Source organism: Excalfactoria chinensis, chromosome 15 (genome assembly GCF_039878825.1).
Source record: "Excalfactoria chinensis isolate bCotChi1 chromosome 15, bCotChi1.hap2, whole genome shotgun sequence".
In the NCBI taxonomy this organism is placed as follows: domain Eukaryota; kingdom Metazoa; phylum Chordata; class Aves; order Galliformes; family Phasianidae; genus Excalfactoria; species Excalfactoria chinensis.
The window spans coordinates 12,293,643-12,314,712 of NC_092839.1; the positions used below are offsets into that span (position 1 = coordinate 12,293,643).

The window sequence follows — 21,070 nt, forward strand, 5'->3', positions numbered from 1 at the left end:
GGTGAGATAAGGCAGGTATCGTTATTGTGCCCGGCCGCCGCGTGTTTGTTTACTCCCGAGCGGGATCTGCTCTCCCACCACCCCCCTCCCGGGGCCGCACCGCCTTTGTCGTCGCCGCGCGGGGCCGGGCCGGGCCGGGACTACATCGCCCAGCGTGCCCCGGTGCGCCCTGATCAATGGACCTTATTTGAATAATCTGTGAGCCCTTGGACTCAGGCCAATCAGCTGTCAGGGACCCATGATAAATCGCAATGCATTATTGATAATCATAATTACTCTGACATGCGCATTCCGCCCAATGGGGGTAATTTCCCAACTCTAGGAATTTGTTGTGAAGAGGAAAATAATTGCTACTATTTTGCTCCCGATGCTGGTGCACCATGTCGCGACGGAAGCAGGCGAAGCCCCAGCACATCAACTCCGAGGAGCAGCCCCCAGATGCTGCAAGTGGTAAGGGGGGAGGGGGGGGGCGCAGAGCTTTGCAGCCCGGCTGATGCGCGGCGGAGGCAGTGGGGTGATCTCTTGGGGGGGGGGGGGGGGGTTCTTTACCCTCGTGCTTCACCCTCTGCTCCTTCCCTCCTCGGGCTCCGACCCCGGATCCCCGCTGGCTTTCTGGGGGCGCTCCGCTCCCCTCCGGGGTCCCACCGCGGAGTTACTCCACGGGGTTGCCCGCCCGGGCGGCGGGGGGGCCGGGTTGGTGTTGCCTGCAGCACGGCCTCGGAGACCCTTGCCCTGGCGGTCTCTGATGCCCCGCTTCCCCCACGAGGGACCCCCCCCGTCCCGCGGAGCAGCGCCGGGTCCCGCGTGGGGGGCGCGGGGTGCGGCGGCCCCGTGCGTTCTGGGTGCGGCCCCGTGGGAGGGGACCCCAAAACCTTCCCTGGGGCGGAAAGGATTTTGAGTGGGGGGGGGCAAGCGGGGGGGGAGGGGGGGCAGGCGGAAGGAATTGTGAACCATCTTCTCGGGGGTAGGAAATGACTCGTTCTGTTTCCCCGATTTGCCTATTTCTCGGTAGTTAGGAGAAGACTTTGTGGGGCTTTTAAAAGGAGAAAAATAGAGGTGGTGGGGAGGGAAGTGCTCGGACTATTTTTGTTGGAGATCACAATCGCCCTGGACCTTTTGTAGCTTGACCTCCAGCCATCTTTGATTTCCGACTTCCTAAAATAACTCCGGTGAGCTAATGCGGGGTGTGCGGGAGCGCTTTGTATTTGGGTGGTGCGGGGGATTTCGCTCCCACAAATAACTCTGCCTCCTTTTCGGTGAGCTCGCAGCCCTTTGCCTTGCGAAAGAAAGAGGAAAGGACGTACTTAAACTTCAAATAGCCCAGAGCCCTGGGTGGGCGTGCAGGGAAGGGGCTGTTTGCCGGCGGTCACCCACGGGAGAGAGGAAGGTTCGGGGCTGTCTCCGTACCCGGCTTCCCCCGACGGAGCCGCATCTCCCCGCAGGGCTCCGCTCCGCCGCGGGCTCTCCCTGCTCTCCGCACCCCGAGTCGGGCAGAGCGGGGGCAGCTCCCGGGGGAGGCGGTGGCTCCGGGGTCCGTTCCGCTGCGGGGTCGGACGGTGCGGGGAGAAGCTGCCAGAGCGGCCCCGGCCGCTTCTTTTGAGTTGTGGGTGTTGTGGTCAGGCACTTCTGTAAATCAGCTCTAGAGCTTTGGGGGGCTCTTTGCCTTCCCAAGGGGCAGCTTTTCTTGCGGGGAGGGGGGAGGGAAGACGACGGAGGATTCCAGACCCGGAATTGGTCAGTAGCACGTTACGGGAGCTGTTGATTCCCAAACCGCAGGAGGTTCGGGCTCTTAATTTTTTTTTTTTTCCCTCCTCCCCCTTCTCTCTTCTTTGAGTCGAAATGTGCAATTGTTGGGTTCGGTTAATGGTGACTTAAGAATCGGCAAGCTGGCCAGAAGGCAATAAATCCCATGTTTAATGCATGACTGTTTTCCTTTGTGCATATGGTTAGGTTGGGGGATGGAGGTGATGTTTCCACATGTAAATCACTGCCCGCTGCTGGAAAGCCACCTCCGGGGCTGCTCTGAAACAAAAGGGTTAATAACTCCTGATGCGGCCCATCGGGGCGGGGGAGGTGTGCTGCGAGGGGAGGATCACTCCACACCGCGCTCTTGGGGCAATGGGCAGCTGCTTTTGTGTTGGTCGACTTTTTTTTTTTCCTTTCTTTTCCCTCCCCCTTCTTTTAACATATCCCTCCATCAACTCCCCACTCCGCCCCCCCACGGGAGCCGGAGCTGCGCGGGCCAGGGGGAACCTGGCGAAGTTCTCGCCCCTCTGGGGGGGGGGGATGGTTCTGCTGCCGCCGCGACGGTGCCGGGGCCGCCTTTGTGGGTCGCGGCGGCCGCTGGGAGCGGAGCGGGGGCACCGGAGCGCCGCCGGGATGGAGCCGGGATGGAGCTGCCGGGCGCCGCCCCGCGGCCGCGCTCTGCCGGGATCCCTCGGGGCGGCCCTCGGTCAGGACGCATCCCTGCGGCGCGGCCCCGAGCTCTGCGGGAGTTTCGTGCCTTCCGAAATTAAAACACGTGGGTTCCGAGTGTCTGATCTCCGAAGCGGTTCCCGTGTTCCCTGCTCCAGGTGTGTCCGAGTGCTGAGGGTGCATAACAAAGTGGAAATACGGCAGGGATTTGGCTGGGACGTTATCGAGAGTATATACATAATCGAAATAATAAAATCAAGCCCTTATCTCTTCGTTTGCAAACGCCCTTTCTTGTTGTTTTGTTTCCCGAAGCGATGCGGACCCACCTCTGCGAACAATGCGGCGCGTTAAGCTGCGGCGCGGCCAACGGGGTGATCAATTAACAGGTCAAAAAATCAGCAGGTGGGCACCGGGGGATCCTGCGGCACAGAGAAATTAGCATTTCCACAAAGGGGGTGAAAATGCCCATTGTGCCCCATAGCCGCCACTAAAATATATATATACACGTATATATATATATAATCGTCTGATTTATTCTTAAAAATACAGTATCAAACTGCAGCTTTTCTCGGGGTGGTGCTGGATTTCTTCAGTTCCCTGCTCTGTGCGTGGAGTTGTGCTGAAGCTGGTGAGGTGTTGGACGAGGAAGGCGCTGGGTTTGGTGCCGGTGGGTTTTATTCTTATCGTTATTAGTTTGGGTTCGAGCGTCGGGGGATGTTGGGACCCGCGGGGCTGCGCGGCCGAAGGGACCCTGGGCTGGGCGATGCCCGCTTGTTTTTCCTTTTACGTAAGTGAAACATTATATTGGTTGTAGTGATGGAGCCCTTCGCTGGGCTCGGCGGCATGTGACGTTTTGACAGAGCTGCTGCTCTAACCTTTGCCTCCTCCCGCTTGCTGTGGGTGGTAAGTTGATGTCAGGCTTACAATTAGGACTCTCATGCAATTGACCTTGGCAGCGGGGTTTGTGCCGTTTAGCTCGGTCTTAAACACTGTACTCGTGTTAAGTGTGGTCCGGGGCCGCCGCGCTCACAGCTGCGGGAGGAGCGCACCGCGGAGCTCCGCGCAGAGCAGGTAGGGCCGGGCCGGGCTGCCCCGCTGCTCGTGCTGGGGGGAAAGCTCTGTTTTTAGTTCCGACGCTTTTGCTTTGTAGCAGGACGGGGGGGGGGGGGGGGGAACTTGGCTTTAAAAATAAATAAATAAAGAAATGCATGGGTGGCCCGTGGCTTTGCGGGCCCCGCTCCCCCCTCCCCGCTCCGGGGGCGGCCGCAGCCTCGCGGACCGCGTGTGCCCTCCGCTGTGCGCTGGGGTCCGCACGGCCGCACCGGGAGCGGCGCGAGTAACCGCGGGTGGGGGCACTGCGGAGGCGCTGGGCTGTAAAGCCCTTCGGAACGACCTCCGGAGGCTGCTGGGGCGAGTGCGGAGCTCCGGGCCCCTCTGGGGGAGCGGGGGGGCTGCGAGCGCTGTGCTGAGTTCGAGAGTAGTGCGTGAGCTGCGAACTTTTTTCGTCTTCCACGTGCAGCTGAACGCTGCTTTGCCCTTCGGGCGCGGTGTTACCTGAGCTAACAGTGTCCTTTGGCGAATCTTTCTCGGTGGTAGAAGGACGACCAAAAAGCAAATGAGGAAATCGTTAGATACGTGGTCAGATGGTTAAAAAATGCCTTGAGGGAAGCTGAAAGCATGAGTAGCTGCAGTCAGTGGTAACACGTGGATGGCTCAGGCAGCAAATGCTGCTGGTAAATTCGGTAGAGAAACCGAGGCCTTTGGATTACTCCTGTAAGAAATTGGTCCAAGGCTCTGCACACTCGAGTTTATTTATTAATTTATTTTTATATAGTTGCTGTTAGATAAAATACTGTGTTATTTTGTATTGGGGCTGAAGGGAAAGTTCAGGCAGTTCTGGAAGCAGCCAGACTTGTCAGCTGGAGGCAGGAGGGGCGGCAGGGCGGTGCTGGGGGGCACAGAGGGCACCTCGGGGCCGACTGCTCCCAGCCCCCAGGAAATAGGCACGTGTGTCCACAGCTGAAATCATGCTTAAGTATTAGAAGCTGATCGTACCTGGTCAGTGGGAAAAGTGTTCACTGAAGGCATTAAACTGCCCAGAGGAAAAGAAAACAGCTTTAGTCCTGAGCATTTGGTCCTACGTCACATCCCAGAACACGTTTTCACAGTTGAAAAAAAGGAGGCTGCTAATTGCTGAGCGGAGTGGTGGGCCAGCAGCGCCCTGCTTGGAATGAAATCGAGCCAGATAAGATTTACTTCTCTCCTCTTTTACTGGTTCTCCCTCTCAGAAAACCACCTCCCTTAATTTGAGCAGTGTGGATTTTATCAGCACTCCTTGTCGATGACCGCCTTGTCCTACACAATAGTGGATTTTTTCCATCCATTTGCCAGTGATTCAATCTAACCCCCCTGCTGGGTTTACTGCATTCTTCTAACTGATTGGATAACGAGATGCTGGCAGATAACATTCCTGAAATTCGGGGCTGGGGAGATTTAAAAGGGAAAAAAAAAGAAAAAAAAAGAAAAGCAAAAAGCACCGGCCAAGGCCAGGAGAAGCCCTGCTCCTGCAGCCCTTGGAGATGGCACAGCACTGTGGCTCCAGCTGCTCTGGAAGTGCTCACAGAGTTGGGGCTCTACTGGGTGCAGGTGCGGTGTTGGTGTCAGTGGGATGCTAGAGTGCTCCTTTGTGTCCCAGCTGCTGTGGGGTAACTTGAGCACCATATTCCTATGTGTATCTTCAAAACCACCACCAACAAAGCATTCTGAGATAAATGAAGTGCTGTACTCAGTTTCCCTGAGTTGTAGGGAAGTGTTAAGCCTTACTTTCCCTTCTGTGTCATACAGCAGGTCAATGCAAGCTGGGAATTCAGTTCATTTGGAGCGCTCAGCTGGTGCCTTCTGTCAGATGGGGGAACTGGAGACCAGAATGTGATGGTAACTGTGCTAGTGGCTGCACAGAGGCCCACGTGCTGCTCCTGGGCCTGGGGATCTGCTGCTCCATGCAGCGGCAGGGGTGTGTGAGACCAGAAAAGTAGCTTCTGGAGCTCCTCAGAGTTATGGGAATGGGGAATGTGGATTGTGCTGGAGCTGGAGAGCAATGACAGTCTTTGGATGTAGCACAGTCTTATTGGTGGAGAAATAAGAAGGAGCTGTTGAAGGGAGGGAGATAAATGATGATGTGTTTGGAAGTAGTTTAGCTTTGAGAACTTGTCTGGACATGGCTATGCTGGAATACCTCCTTGACGTGTGCTGCAGTCTGTCCTGCACGTATCCCTGCTCCACCTGAAGCATTTCAGGTGGCCACCACGGAGATGCCAACGGTGGTGTGATGTGTGTGCTCACAGGAGAGGTGGGCAGAAAGTACTGTGCTTCCTGAAGGAAAACCTTGGGGTATTTTGCAACACAGGGGAAGGTAAAGCTGCAAATACTAAAGCGCTCGGAAAAGAGGCTTTGCTGTTTATGGCTGTGGTTCTGTGAAGTAACTGCTGGGTGGGAATAGTTACCCATGTAGTCAAAGAAAGACATGGCCTGTGCAGCACAGAGAAGATGCCTTTTCCATTCTTGGGTGCTTTCTTTCTTTCCCATTGTAACTGCTTGGATTCTCCCAGAAATGGGAGCTTGAAGACATCCATTCTTGACCTCAGCTGACACTAATTATTGACCAAGTCCTGCATCATGTACTTAAATACTCTACAGATCAGACTTGGATTTCCGTAGTTCAATTGAATTCAGACACATCAGTTTCCCATTTGCGATGGGGAGCACGTCAACAAAACTCTTTAATTTCTTTCATTTTCTTTTTTTCATTTGTGAAAGTTGTTTATGGGGGAGGGATGGAAAAAAAAAAAAGTCCATCACTCTCCCCATGTTGCTGTTTAGATGTGAGGTTTGAGTCGGTGTTGATCATAGCTGAGAGCGCCTCTTCTCCTTGCTCAGGGAGATCTTGATATGTAGCCTCTAGTGAATGTGTTTAGCAGAGTTGTGTGTGTACATATTGCTCTTCAGCCTCCGATACGCAGAGGTTTGAGTTGAACTAGTTTTCTAAAAAAGCTTTCATGTGTACTTCCTTCACTCCACGTTCAGCAGTCGAGGTTTTGATTAGTTGAATATATACGTATTTATTATACCCTTTTACCTGGACAAATGTCAAGGTTTACAATATAACCCCCCACAAAGCTCTTATGCTGCCCCAGCGCAGATGGTGAACATGCTGTGGCTGCTGCCCAGACACCTCCACCCTGCCGTGTACAGGATATACACGTATCGGATGTGTGGTTCAGTTACACCTTTAAAATGAAAGCCACAGATAACTGGTGCTTGCAGGGTGCTTGGTTCCATTTCAGGACAGTGTGGGTTAATAGTGTGGAGCTGGAGTTCAGCCCTGGGGTGAACCACTGGAGGTTCAGGACCTGAATCCAAAGGGTCTTTCAGTTTAGAAGTTGTCGTGTTGGGGCCTTCAACGTGGCCCTGGTGTGTGTGGGAGGTGAGCGGAGGACTTGCTTGCTGTACCCATGGCACCCATGAAGGTTGGAGCACTTACTGCAGGTTGCAGGATGCTGTGTGGTGCTGGGCTGTCCAGAGCTGCGCCTGTTTCCCCTTCACTGCAGTGCAGGGACCTGGGGCTTTGCCTCCTGCGTGCTCACCCACCTCAAGCTCAGCAGGAGCGCTTGGTGCTTGAAGGATGGCTGGTTTGAACAAAAACATCCTGTTTTGGTTTAGAATTTCTCAGCCTCTCTTCCCATTCTGGTACTTCCCTGAATCATATTTTGTATGTGTCCTTCTGTGAATAGTGCTCAGCTGTGGGGCAGCAGCAGGCAGAGGGCAGGAGTGGACCTGTGGGCTTTGTTCCCTTTTAGGGAGACAGAAGGAATAAGTTATGGGTGCAACTAAGTGCTGCATCCTCCTTGGGTCTGAAGCTTCGTGTGTGTCACAAGCAGGGCTACAACTCGGTGCTCCGTTAGTTGTCAGCATCAGTGTAGGTTCATTCCTGCCTCTGGGATTCTTGTAAGTTAATTGTTGTCTTGTTACTGCCGTGACCTTCTGGAGGCTTTATCAGTTTGCTTCTGAAATATTTCAGAGCTAATATTGGAGTTAAATTTTGCCTGTCAGCCCTCTTAGGTAGTAATTACCTTCGTAATGGAGGAGTGAATGTCATTTGCTGTATTGGTATACAGTGAAGAATGAACTGCTCTGAACTTTGTGCTAACAATTTCTGTGAGGCCATTAACTTGAGAATTTTGAATTTCAAACAAAAATAACCAAAGACAAAGTAAGCTTACAGTAATCAGGTTTTTCCTCTGTTACGGTGCCTGTTCTGTCTCACCTGGGTCACTCTGCAGGCCATTTTGTAGGGACAGGCTGGCTTGTACTGTTTCATTTCCACCTGGATGAAGGGATTTGCAGGCAACTTCTCAAGCCTCATGAGATTTCCTTTTGGTTGGATTTCTGGAAAGCAGAACTGAGATGCATAATTTCTTAAGGCTGTAAGTGTACTTGTGGCGGAGGAGTAGGATTTTAATCTGCAAACTGGGCTGTGGGACTCTCAGAGCATCCTGTGTCCTTGGTTTGCAGTTCTGATGGGGCCAGTCTAAATCCAGCTATTAACAGTGTGACTTTCTTTTGTTTTAAGGGAGTCCACGAGACGTCCCAGGTGATGGAGATGGAGAAATGAGCTCCAAAAGGTGCCGAACAGAGGAAACCAAGATCTGTGAGAAATGCTGTGCAGAATTCTTCGATCTCTCTGAATTCCTTGAGCATAAGAAAAATTGCACTAAAAATCCACCTGTCCTAATAATGAATGACAGTGAGGGAGCCGTCCCTCCTGAAGGCTTCTCTGAAGCTGCTGTCGGGGGCTTCTCGAGTGACCGAGGGGATAGCAGGGCACGCAAGGATACTCAGGCGAAGGGCTGCACGGGTTCTGCAGAGAAGAGAGAAGGAAAAATTGATGTCGAATCGGTAGGAGGAATGTACCTCAAAATAGAGCCCCCAGCTGCACCCGCCACTCCTGGGCTGAGCTATCTACCAAAATCCAAAGTACCGAACACTAACGTGACTTTGCAGACGATACGTGGCACTAAAGTGGCTGTGAATCAGCGTACCACCGATGCCATCGCTTCTTCAGCCGCCAGCTTTAACGCTATTCCGATGATCCTGGAGCAGCTCGTGTGCTTGCAGCAGCAGCAGCTCCAGCAGATCCAGCTGACGGAGCAGATCCGTATCCAGATCGCCATGATGGCCCCTCACGCCCTGCACCCCTCCATAGCCGCCGCCACTGACCCACTGAAGGCGCTGGGTGCTCACATGTCCCAGCAGCTGTCGGCTGCCGTGGCGCTGATCGGGCAGAAGGCAGGGAGCCAGAGCCTATCGCTGGAATCCTTGAAGCAAGGCAAACTACCTCATGCTAACACTGGTGTTGCGGCCGCCGGCTCGCTGGCTGCCGGCCTCTCCTCCTCCTTTCCCCTGAAGCCGGAGGCGAGCAGAACCTTTGCCGGCTCTATTTCTCGGTTCCCAAATCCTTTGCTACCTCAGTCCTCCCACTCCGTCATCTTCCAGAATCCGCTGTCAGCCGTTTCTTCTGTCATAGATTCCTCAAAGAGGGTGAAAGGAAAACCTCCCAATATTTGTGTGTCCGAAAGCAAATCGAGCGCAGAGGAGACATTCTTCAAACACAAGTGTAAATTCTGCGGGAAGGTCTTTGGCAACGACAGTGCCCTGCAGATCCACCTCCGTTCCCACACTGGAGAGAGACCCTACAAGTGTAACATTTGTGGTAACCGCTTTACAACCAAAGGAAACCTTAAAGTGCATTTTCAGCGTCACAAAGACAAATACCCCCACATCAAGATGAACCCTTACCCGGTTCCTGAGCACCTGGACAATGTTCCCACAAGCAGTGGGATCCCGTATGGGATGTCTGTGCCACTGGATGAGTCTAACCTAATCGTGGATAGTAAACCCCTGCTGACAACCCTGCCTACCTCCACAGCCTCCAGCGCTCCTCCGAATGCCCCTGGCCTCGCAGGCTCCAAGGAGCCGGCCGCCTTCTCTGCAGAGCTGCCCTCACGGCCTTCTCCAGACAGTGAAGGTGGCTCTTCCTCATCCGGGGCTGTCGGTCATGAGTCAGGAACGGAGCAGAGCTTGAGCTCCCCACAACCTGCCTGCAGTGTGAGCATCTTCCACGTGGGCGGATCGAATGAGCAAGGCTCAGAAACATCCAAGCTTCAGCAGCTGGTTGAGAACATCGATAAGTCCACTGCGGACCCCAACGAGTGCCTGATCTGTCACAGAGTGCTGAGCTGCCAGAGCTCCCTCAAAATGCATTATCGTACCCACACTGGGGAGAGGCCATTCAAGTGTAAAATCTGTGGCCGTGCCTTTTCCACCAAAGGGAATCTTAAAACTCATTATGGTGTCCACCGGGCCAATACTCCTCTGAAGATGCAACACTCATGTCCTATCTGCCAGAAGAAGTTCACAAATGCAGTTGTGTTGCAGCAGCACATCCGCATGCATATGGGGGGACAGATACCCAACACACCCATGCCAGAAAACACCTGTGACAACGCTGAAGTGGATCCTGCTGCAGCTGAGAAGAACAATGACATCAGCCGCCCAGATGAGAGCATGGAAAGCATGGAGATGGAAGAGGACCTGGAGTCTCAGGATGGCCCCAGGAGTTCCTCAAAGCCTCCTACCCCATTCGATGCACAGTCAGAATTGCCGGCCACAGCTGCTGGCTTCTCTGGCATTGCAGCACTGGAGAATCAAATGAAGATTGTCAACTCTGCTCTAAACCTGCAACGGCAAAGCAGCTTGAAGTCCAGTGACAATGGCTCTACAGAAAGCGATGGCATGACGAATGATTCATCTTCTGTGACTGGAGATCCAGAGTATCAGAATGGCCGGAGTCCTGCTGCCTCCGAGTCCACCTCGCTGCAGGCTCTGTCCCCAGCCAACAGCCAGACTGAGAGCGTGAGGTCAAAGTCACCGAGCTTCACCAGTCAAGAAGATGTAGGCATGGGAAGTAAATCAGAGGGTCCTGAGAGCGCTCCTGGAGAGATGGAAGGGGTCGTTGCTTTGGATTTAACTTATGGCAACATTGGTCGGAAAGTCATTAAAGAAGAGCCTGGGCTACACTTTGCAAATGGAGAGTATGGTGAGTAGTGTGAAATGCTGGCAGTAAGTTGGGATGGGGGAGTGGGATGGAAGGAAGCCTTCTTTATCAGAACTGACAGGAGGCAAAACCTATTAAGTTTCCCCTTGTCTATTCTGGCCAGGAGAGCTTTCTTGACTCAAGACTCAAAATTAAACAAAAATTCATAGCTTAAATACTGTCTTCTTATGTAAGGGGGGAGCACAGGTCCTTTAAATAAGTAGGGGCTGTGCACTTGCTGTCTTCCTTGGACTCACCTGATGCTATTTAAAATACACACATTGATGTTCTATGGAAAACTGTTTAACCCAGGAACGTGGCATTAAAACACCAGAGTGTTTTGTGGGGTTTTTTGAACTCTTTAGCACTGAGAATGATGTTTATCTGAATTTGATGAGGAAGCAAGAATGCTGAAGTCTTAAGTTTGCTAGGAAAAAACAGGAATGAGAAGATTTGAGTGTAGCAGCCCTACCATAGGGCTCTATATGGCTCTGCAAGCATGCGTCTCTAAAGGTGGAGACTTCTGTATCCCAGACAGCTTTTTCCTTGAATGCAGGTGGAGGTGGGATAAATACTGTGTGTGTGTGTGTATATATATATGTATATTCATTTTTCCTCTCAAGGTCGAAATAGTATTCCAGCTGCTTTTGTTAGAGCCCCGCCAGCCCTCATAAAAATGGAAATACCAAGTGACCGTCCCATTAGCACTAGCCATTTCATTGGCCCCCCAGCTCTGTCCCCTGGTGTTGCCCCTCTTCTCGTGCCACGACCGAAATTCTGCCGTCCAGCCAAACAGCACATCTGCACTACGTGTGGGAAGAACTTCTCCTCCGCCAGCGCCCTGCAGATTCACGAGCGGACCCATACAGGGGAAAAGCCATTTGCCTGCACCATCTGTGGGAGAGCTTTTACAACAAAAGGGAACCTGAAGGTAAGCTGCCTCCTGCATTGTGATCCCCTTTGCTGTGGAAGGCCTTACCAGGGAGAGAGTGACTATTGCTGCTAGTGCAGCCTCTGGGAACAGCTGGGGCTTTCTTTTGGCATTTCAAACAGTCGCTTTGACTCCTGTCTGTCTGTCTTCAGATTAGTCCATTTGCCCTACATGGGACTTGCAGCTCCCCTCATGCAGTCTTATGAGAACCTCTTCAGTTTGCTTGCATAAATGCAGTTGGGGTGGGAAGAACTTAAACTGTGCTGTTTGTGAGCAGTCACCTGTGGGAAGCAGCGGCACCTTGTGTGTGGCATGGAAGGTATTAGCTTGGGTGTAACAGCTCTTCCAAATTGCTTGGTGAGGCTTTTTTTTCCCTTTTTTTTTAGTAGTACTTTTTCAGTGCAGCCTGCTTATGGCAAACAGTGCCGCTTTTCCTTTTTGAGAGGTAGGGGGGCAACCATGCTGACATCATTCCACAGAAGTGTGAAAACACATTCCTACAAGCACTTCAGTAGTAAGTTGGAGAGCCGTGGTTACATAAGGCTGCTGAATGTTGTACAGGTGGAGGGGTGAGGATAAAGGCAGGCAAGAACTAACCAGCTTAAATACCTACCTGAAGGCACAGTCTGAATGCACACATAACTACGTTTGAGCAGCTTGGCTGCAAGCAAAGCAGAATATGAGCTTGCCGTAAGAGAACTGTGGCATTAATGATTCTCTGTTTCCCCTCTTGGAAAGGTCCATGTAGGAACTCACATGTGGAATAATTCTGCCAGACGGGGAAGAAGGCTTTCAATTGATAACCCCATGGCTCTACTTGGGAATGACCCCAAAAAGGTATCTGAAATGTTTCCCAAGGATATCATGGCTCCTTCAGTGAGCATTGACCCCACGGTATGGAATCAGTACACAGCAGTACTCAGCAATGGCATAGCAATGAAGACCAATGAGATCTCGGTGATCCAGAGTGGTGGCTTACCAACCCTTCCGGGCTCCGTTGCGGGTGGTTCGGCAATAAACACTGCTACGGTTACCAAAGCGGATGGGACCCAGCCTGGGACTGGTTCTGATACGGAAAAGGCCGGTGCTGCTGCTGCTGACAACGTGCCAAAACATCAATTCCCTCACTTCATGGAGGAGAACAAAATTGCTGTTAGCTAAGGACTCTACTGAAGATGACATACAGAAAGAACAAATATATATATACAAACATATATTTTTAAGAGATTCCACTTCAGCCTCCTATTTTCCTATTGACGTGCAAATGATTTTATGGTTGTCTTTGTAAGATTACGTTGCCCAGAGTACAATCATGGTATTGCTTTGCAAATAGTAAATAATAAAGAATAGGATTTCCTTTTATTTGGAAAGATGCGGGTCTTGCAAAGTAGTTCTTACGTGTGACTTTAATGTGTACAGCCTTACAGAAGTTTCTACAACTTGAAATTCCAAAGGTTTCGATTATTTACCTCTTCATTTAGAGTGAAATACTTGGGGGTTTTGAATGGAGTGGAAACAGCCTGCTGTGGGTGGAGAAGCTTGTATTTACTGGTGAGAAATGAAAGCTGTTAATGCGGGTAAATATCCTAGAATGTCTGCCACCCTGTTAGAAGTAGTTTTCCTGTTAATTTTTGGCTCTGTGTGATTTCTGAATGTATTTTTTTTTTTTTACTATAATGGTGATAAAAATGACTTTTTTTTAAATTCCTTTTTGCCTCAGAAGTTCTATGAAAGGAAGTTGCTGTTTTTCTTCAATCACTGCTTCTAAGGAATTCTGTTGTGCTGACTGCTGCTTATTTAATACTACTACTAAAACAGGCCTCCAAGTTTAGTGCCAAACTCCCTCCTTCCAAAGACGTGCAGTTTTTCCGAGATGTTTTATTTCAGAGCCCCAAACCAAACGTGGGTGGGTATGTATATACTTTTTTCTTTCTTGAAAGGGAAGACTTGCCTTGGGAAGTCAGGTCTGAAAGCTCTGCAAGGAATCTCAGGTGACTGTTGCAATTAGGCATGGGAACTAGCTTCCTTAGCAAGAGACTTTGTTGTGGCGTTTTGTTTTTTTTACTTTTATTGTTTTTAATTTGAGTAATTTAGAAGATCAGTCTGTGTAAACCTGTATTTAAATATGAAGTATTCATGCTTAGGTTAAATGTTGTGGGTTTTTTTTTTGGGCTTTGGATGGCATTCCTTACTCTGGTCATTAAGTTTCTTGGTGGTCTGTGAAGTTGCATTCTGCCAAAATGGTAATTAATGATCCGTGCATATTGTATGAAGGTTCTGGGATGGTCATCTGGATTCTAAGTTATCTACCTCATTTTTTTCTTTTTGTAGATGTAGTGTCTATTTTTCTATTAATGACCACTGTAATAAACTGAGATTCAAGCAGATGCTTCCATGCACTATCTGAAACCAAAACCCGATGTATTAGTGGGAGCACCTGAGGATTACTGGACTGACCTTTCACTATTCCTCTAATGTCTGCTGGAACTATGTGTAATGGGATCTAAACCAGACTGGAAATAGCATTTGGTAAAGAAGGACTGAGCGATGGAAAGAAGTCTTTGTGGACTGCAGGAAATCAAGTCCAGTCTCTGTTGTGAAAGGCTCCAAAAGTACAGATTACCAAAAGTTTGTGTAATGTTGTTGCACCTGATTCTTGCTTATGATCTCTGTATGCCGAGTTGTGCCTTTCCTGCTGGACTTGTAAGTGAGAACATACCAGTACCTGTTTACACTGTAAGATGGATATTGTTACATGGAACATGCAAAAGGCATCCCTGTTGTCAAGTTTTCTGCATTGTGAATGTATGACTTTTATGTAAGAACTCTGTAGTTTTGAGTATCTACTGATGAGTTTCTGTTGACATTTTGAGAATAAATTTTGGGATGGCTTTTTCACACATAGTGCTCAAGTTTTTCCTGCTGAAGCTGAACTAGTTTACTGAAGTCGGTGCAGCTGTGTTGAATTGAGACTAGTGTGAGCACAGCACACCTGTGGTCTCTGCTCATCAGCCTTTCCTCTCCCTTGAAGGACTTCCCTGTTCCTCTTTGCTATTAGCTCACTGAACAGGGGACTTTTTGCTTTCTTGAATGCAGCATGCTCACTACTTCAGCAAAAGCAAAGACATAAGGCTTCAAGTGTTAAATTTGAACTTGAAAGTTGGCTTGATTTTTAAAGAAGTGGTAAGTTCTTCTGAAGTGTTTCCCCTGTCCTTACTCAGTTAGTCCAAAACGTTTCAAAAAGAAAGCAGGGACTTCAAGGTGTGGGGTTCCCTCAGAGTGAGTTGGGTAGCAGCTCCCCAGGTGAGGTGAATGAGTGCAGGCTGGAGCAAAGCATGAGTGGCCATGGAGGTCTGTGCTGGGCTGTGTGGGTGAGCTCTGGACATCTTGTGTTCATTGCTGACCTAGAAAAGTCTCTTACTGCACACCCAGCAGGGCAGGAAATGTAACTCAGAAGCAAAAAAAAAACAAAAACCCAAACCCATCAGCTGCACGCTGCTGCAAATTATTACATTATCTATTTCATCATGTTTTCTGAACTTAGAAAGCAACTTATAAGCAACTGAACTTAGTTGCTTATAATGAGTAGTTTTCTTCGTAGCCTTGAGCTGTTAATGCCACTGATACTTGAGAGGGGTGTCTGACAGCTGCTGATTTATTGGCATGGGTTTTAAAGCTTATTGTGTCTAAATTATGCACTCGCCATCCCAGCTGGTCCAGTGCAGCATCCCTTTCCTTTCAGAGTTCCTTGTTAGTCTCACTGCTTGTTGCATTGTGCAGCCCAAAGATTAACTTTTGGCAGGGGCTGTGGAGGCACAGTGGGATCTGCAGCCTGTGTGCCCTTGGGATGGTGGTACCAGCGGGGTCAGGATGCTTCTGGATTCCCTCCCTTTCTGGTCCAGCAGGACACAGAGAGCAGGAAGAAGGAAAAAAATAAATAAAGGATTTTAGAGAACAGTTTGCTAACTGCTGTATATAAAAGTTTCTATGCTTTTGCTTAGATTTAAGAGCAAATACGATCCGAAGTATAAACAAGATACCATTTTTAACTGCTCTCAGCCATTTGTCCATACTCCAGTTATCTCAGCTTTAAAACCAGCACCAGTCCTGGAGGCTACAGGAATATGAGGGCCAGCTGTGCCCACGTTAGGGGGCAAAACACTGCTGGGTGTACAGCACTGCTGCTGCAGTGAGGCAGGGTCTGCCCTGCAACTCCTCACGTGTGTTACCTTCCTGGTTCTCCAATGGCTGTGCAATCCTGTGCATGTGGTGATGGAGAGGGCTTCTTAATCAGGTTAACAGAGCTTAACATCCCCTTACACTCCAGAACACCTTCCTTACATTTCTTTGATCCCACCCACAGGACCTGTAACAGTAGAAATCGGCATGGGAACAGCTTAGAAAACAGCTGAGGCTGATTGCAAAATCATCTCAAGGGCAAACAGAATGAAATGGGTGTTTATTTTTCTTGAAAATCGGCACCTTTTTCTGTCTTTGTTCCTCATACCTGACAGCTGTCCTAAAGGAATGGCAGCTTGACCATATTCCTGTTGTGAAAATGAGATACTGAGGGATTGTCCTCCTCTTGATCTGCAACACATGATTGTGTGAGGAGGGAAAGGATCCCATACAAATACTGCACTTCCTCAGATCAGCGTGAGAAGTCTCTGCTCTGCAGCTTCATTATGGGAATGCCAAATGTTCCCTCTGTAGCGGAGCCTATGGCAGTATGGGCTTTATTGTAGTTTCCCTTAGCAAGTGTTGATGGATTTATGGAGGGCTTCATTAAATATAGGCTTAAAGGATATCCGCTATCGCCCACTTGTCAAAAGAAAAAAAATAATATCAAAGCCATCCGCACGGATCAGAGATGCAGGTGTTAACAGGGCATTGTAATCTGGTAGTGTTTAACTCACCCATTAATTGCAGTAGTCTTGTCTGAGTTCAGACGCTTGAAAGATAAATTTAAGAGATGAATGCATCCCAAGTAGGCTCGGGGCACGCAAGCAAGGACAGCACGCTGCTAACAGTTCCTGCTCTGATAGCCCTGTTCATTTTGTGTTTCTCTTACCAAAATGCTCCTTCCTGACAATGACTCTGCATGCAGCCGCTGAGCTCTGGGAGTGGGCATCTTGCTTTGAGTGAATGCCATGGCCAGGTCTGTCCCAGTAGTGCCTTGAGACTGGGATGTTTCACCTCCCCTGAGCTTCTGTTTCCATGTCAGCTGTGTGAGTGAGCCCATGGTGTGGGGAAATCGTGCACGCATGCCTGCAGGTTTGCAAGCCCTTAGCAACCAGCACTCTGTGCCTGCACGCTCATGTGCCTTGCCAATGGAGCTGCACCATGTGCACCGGGCTGCATTTTCAGACAAAGAAGGTACATCCTGGTCTTTGTAAAGCGTGCAGTTATGAAACGAGGTAATGAAGGTACAGGCAAAATGCCACAGTGTGAGCTGCCTGTGGAATCACGGGCATTTTGTGCGAGTGGTTCCACAGCTCCAGCTGAGCCACCCCCTTCGATGTCATAATTGCAAAAAGCAAAAGCAAACAGAGCTACCCACAAACTCTGACAGGACTTCTTCTTTTGTGCTTCGCTCTTCTCCTTAATAAATAAATAAATAAATAGATAATTATTATATATATTCTTTCTTTCCTTCTTTTTCTTTCCCTATTTTTTTTTTTTTTTTTTTTTCCTTTTGCACTGGGAACGTTCTGACTGTTACTTAAGTTACATTAGGCTTAATCTTAAAAAAAAGTTCCATCCAGTTGGAATTTGATAAGCTGAAAGATGGAGTTTGTGGAAGCAATCGGAGCATTAGGATGATGCTCATCAGTTTTCATTTCAGTGTGAGCAGTCTCTGAAGGACCGGAGTGCAGAGCAGTGGCTGCTGGGACAGGTGCTGTTTCTTCAGAACACGTATTTTGTATCCAGTGGGTATTTTAAAGTCTGCCATTTGAATGCCATGATTTGTGCAGTGCGATACACGACATGCTTGTGTAGCTTTGCTGAATAATGATTCATCATTTTTATTGTGCATTTTTCTTGCCCAGAATCCCAAGATGAAACTTGGCAGGAGAGCACTCTGTAGGCAACGCGTGCTTTAAATGGGAATGCCTCATGCGCTTCAACATGTCACACAGACAGAGAGTTTGGACTTACTCTGTGGCTTACTCACTCATTCTCTGCTCTTGGTCACTGTCACTGTGGTATTTTAGCATGGCAGGATGTGGAGCTACAAAGACAAAGTGCAGTCAGGGCAAAGAGCTGCAGCAGCACTGCCAGCGGATACAAGGACACAGATCTCTCTGCATGGAGGCTGATTCTGGGCAGGTTATTTGGTAAGGGAAAGCTTTTGCCAACGGTCTGCAAATGGAAGAGAAAAAGCTGGCTTTGAACTAGACTTTGTGGTGACCAGGACTGCAGCAGAAGATGCTGAGATGGACACGTAGCTCTGTTCTATTTGATCCTTATCTGCACTGGGCATTTCCTCCATCCGTAGAGTGCACAGCTGTGAATCTGGTGGTTTCAGATAGGAAGGAGGTGGTCAGCAGGAGGTGGTCATCCCTCCATACTGTCACTGGTGAGGCTGCACCCCAAGCGCTGTGCCCAGTGTTGGGCCCCTCTGCACAGGAAGGTCACTGAGGCCCCCAGAACATACCCAGAGATGGGCAGCAGAGCTGCACAGGGCCTGGAGCACAAGTCTTACGGGGAGTGGCTGAAGAAACAGGAAAAGAAAAGCTTTGCAAAGAAAAGCTTGGAACAGAAATGTTGGGACAACGCCTGTCTGAATGTACAGCTGAAATCTGAATCAGGTTTGATCGACCTGAAAGTAAATGTTGGCTGGGTGTGGGTGATGGTTACCAAGCAAGAACGAGGCAAGGGGCAGGCCTGGGAAGCCTGGTCCTGTGATGCGGGTGGAGGGATGGTGTAATGGGAGACACTACCAGCACTTCCATACGTTCACGTGTGCTGGCTGATGGAGGCAGAGGACACGCAGGACGTTCCACGGGCCTTCTGCTCTGGTGAAGCCCAGATGGCCACACGTGCAGAGGCCAACGGTGCCAGTATGGGGGTGCTGAGATCGGATGGGAAAAAGAGCTGGGGACACCAAGGGGAAGCGGCAGGTGGGATGCGGGCTGCGGGCGGGCAGCGGGAGCCAGCAACACGGTACCCCGGCTGCGGGCTGCGAGCTGGTACCGCCCGCAGGACAGAACCGAGCCGGGGCGGGGCGAACCGGGCGGGGCGGGCGCAGCACCTGCGTGCTGAGAGCGCGGCCCCCTCGGCGGAGCCGCCAGACGGCGCGGGCCGGGCCGAGCCGAGGCGCTGCTGGGAAGCGCATCCCTCCCCGCTCCGCCCCGGCCGCCGCGGCCATGACCGACAATATCCCGCTGCAGCCGGTCCGGCAGAAGAAGCGGATGGATAGCAAGCACCGCAGCGGGTGAGCGCTCCGCGGGGCGGCTGCCCGAGGCCGGGGTTCCGCCGTCTCGCCGCGCTGCTGCTCGTGTCGCGGTTCTGCTCGGGGCGGCGGGGCTCCGCTCGGGGCCTCTGCGGGGCGGGGGTCGCCGCTGGGCAGCGGCTGAGAGAGCGAACCGGGATGGGAAAGGGGAGGAATAAGAAGAGGAGGCCGGGGCTGGCCGCCGCTGACAGGTTGCTCGTGGCGCCATTGCCGTGGCACGCCCGGCGCTGGGAAGGATCCTGCCGGGCCGCCCTGCGGAGCCGGGGCTGGGGGAGAACGCGGCCTGCAGTATCTCTGCCCGGCACGAGGAGCGGCGCCGGCCGGCACGAGCCCGCAGGGGGTCGGTGTGCACGGAGCCGCGCGGCCGGAGCAGCCGAGTCGGAGCCAGGAGCTGCGGAACGGGCCGTGGGAGCGGCTCTGCCTGTGCGGGGCTGTGACAAAGCGCTCCGGCTGAACGCGTTTAACTGTATCAGTGAGAGCAATACAATATCCTTAGGTTGGGGTGTTGCAGTGGGATGCGTTCTGCTGGTGTTTCCAGGCAGGAAGCTAAGTAAGATGAATGAGCCGTTAACGTGATTTCGGTGGGAAATGGCACTGCCGTGCAGACGGGTTGATGTGCACGGGGAATCCAGGTTACCCGGCTATCAGGTTGCCGTACTGAACTTGGGCCTGCATTGGGTGTGTTTGTAGGTGCGGCGAGTGATGCTGGCAAAATAAAGCAAAGCCTCAAAGGAAATAATGCCTGCTAGAACGAGAGGGGATGGTTGTTTTTCCATCGTTTGTTATGGTCTGTGTTGATGGCCTTCATTCAGGTTCCTCTGATTGAAGGTACTTAATAAGGAGTAGTTCATGTAATGAATAAACTACCAGCACAGCTTCTGTGAGCTGATGTAGCAGTGTCTGTGGCAGCTAATACTGAGCTGGGAGGTACGTGTGATGCAGCACAGAACTCTCCATCCCCTGCATGACATGCATTGCTGGACAGGTTCCACAGGGTGCAGCCACCATGGCATTAAATTCAGTGATGTGATTGAAGACTCAGCGGCAGCCAGAGAAATTTCTCAAAGCTTCTTGAATCTTTTTTTTTGGTCAGAAAGTGCTGTGATCTCTGACACGTCCCTATTGCCATGTGCTTGGTAGCTGATGGTAATAACTTCTATCTAACCTAAGCTGCAGACTTACAGACCTCGCCTGGTCAGCTGACACACAGATGATGCTTCTGTGCCATCAAGAAATGCTGGCGGCGTGAAGTTATGAAGGAAGATTACGTGGGATTTTTCTTAATGGCAGACTGAGTAACTTGGCTTTGGGTTTTCTGTTTGGGTATGTGATTGCTTCCTGGGAGCTTACGTCTTGTTTTGCTGATCATTAGGCTGTAATTCAATCAGATGATAGTGTGGGCAGCCAAGTACTGAGGTGGAGTAAATCCAAAGCAACTGCAGGAGGAGTCAGCCAGCAGGCCAGGGCAGGTCCGGGGGTCAGGTCCGGGATGGAGTCCGGGGAGCCCTGAGCTGTCATCAGGACCTTTCTTCTGTTTCCTCTGAGAAAAACACAAACAAAAGCACTCACTAGTCATCTTTGTTTGTACATATGAAAACCTGCTGGTAACCAAGCTGTGAAAGGCTTCATTTGGGCATAACCTGACTGCAGTTTCTAGCATGTCTGTCTTTTTCCCCAGTGGGGGCAAGGTCTTAGACAGATTTTGCTGGCTTGGTGTCTTTGGGAGTGAGAAACAGATTCCATTTCATGGACTGAATGACTTCATAGAAATCTTAGCATAAATGCCCCATTCTCATACCTAATTCTCATACAGGCAGCGAAGGGCAGGTGTCATCTCAATGCTGCTTTGATTACAGCCTCAGCCTGTAGTGCTTTGAAGAGCAGCCAGAGAGGGACTCACACAGTAGCTTTGCAGAGATGAATAATAGTCCAGACAGCTGAGATCTGTGTCAGAGAGAGAAAGCATGTGCTCAATAAACCAATGGGAGTAGTGGTTATCTGTTCCTGAGCATAACTTTCATGTGGATCTTTCTGGCTGTTGTCAAAGTGTGTGTGTGCTCTGTGCTTTGCAGCTCTACTCCTTGAATTCAGCCATATTTCCCAGAGGCCTTGCAGC

At 50.6% G+C, this 21,070-nt stretch overlaps 2 protein-coding genes across 2 annotated transcripts in view; both read left to right on the top strand.

Annotated features, from left to right (window-relative positions):
• Positions 1–311: 311 nt before the first annotated feature.
• On the top strand, positions 312–14,353 carry SALL4 (spalt like transcription factor 4). The gene is made up of 4 exons (XM_072350163.1): positions 312–450; positions 8,045–10,570; positions 11,191–11,498; positions 12,237–14,353. The coding sequence occupies exons 1-4, from the start codon at positions 381–383 to the stop codon at positions 12,657–12,659; spliced, it is 3,327 nt and encodes a 1,108-aa protein (XP_072206264.1). The 5' UTR covers positions 312–380; the 3' UTR covers positions 12,660–14,353.
• A 4,395-nt stretch (positions 14,354–18,748) lies between these two features.
• The window catches only part of ATP9A (ATPase phospholipid transporting 9A (putative)), a 48,141-nt gene continuing 45,819 nt past the window's right edge, over positions 18,749–21,070 (top strand). The window contains exon 1 of the mRNA XM_072349860.1: positions 18,749–18,936. Within this exon, the coding sequence (XP_072205961.1) occupies positions 18,869–18,936 (68 nt within the window). The 5' untranslated portion in view covers positions 18,749–18,868. The remainder of the gene's footprint in view (positions 18,937–21,070) is intronic.

Coding starts and splice junctions, on each gene's coding strand:
- SALL4 (XM_072350163.1), top strand. CDS start 381: ATGTCGCGACGGAAGCAGGCGAAGCCCCAGCACATCAACTCCGAGGAG. Junction 451..8,044: donor GCCCCCAGATGCTGCAAGTG/GTAAGGGGGGAG, acceptor TTTTGTTTTAAG/GGAGTCCACGAGACGTCCCA. Junction 11,499..12,236: donor CAACAAAAGGGAACCTGAAG/GTAAGCTGCCTC, acceptor CCTCTTGGAAAG/GTCCATGTAGGAACTCACAT.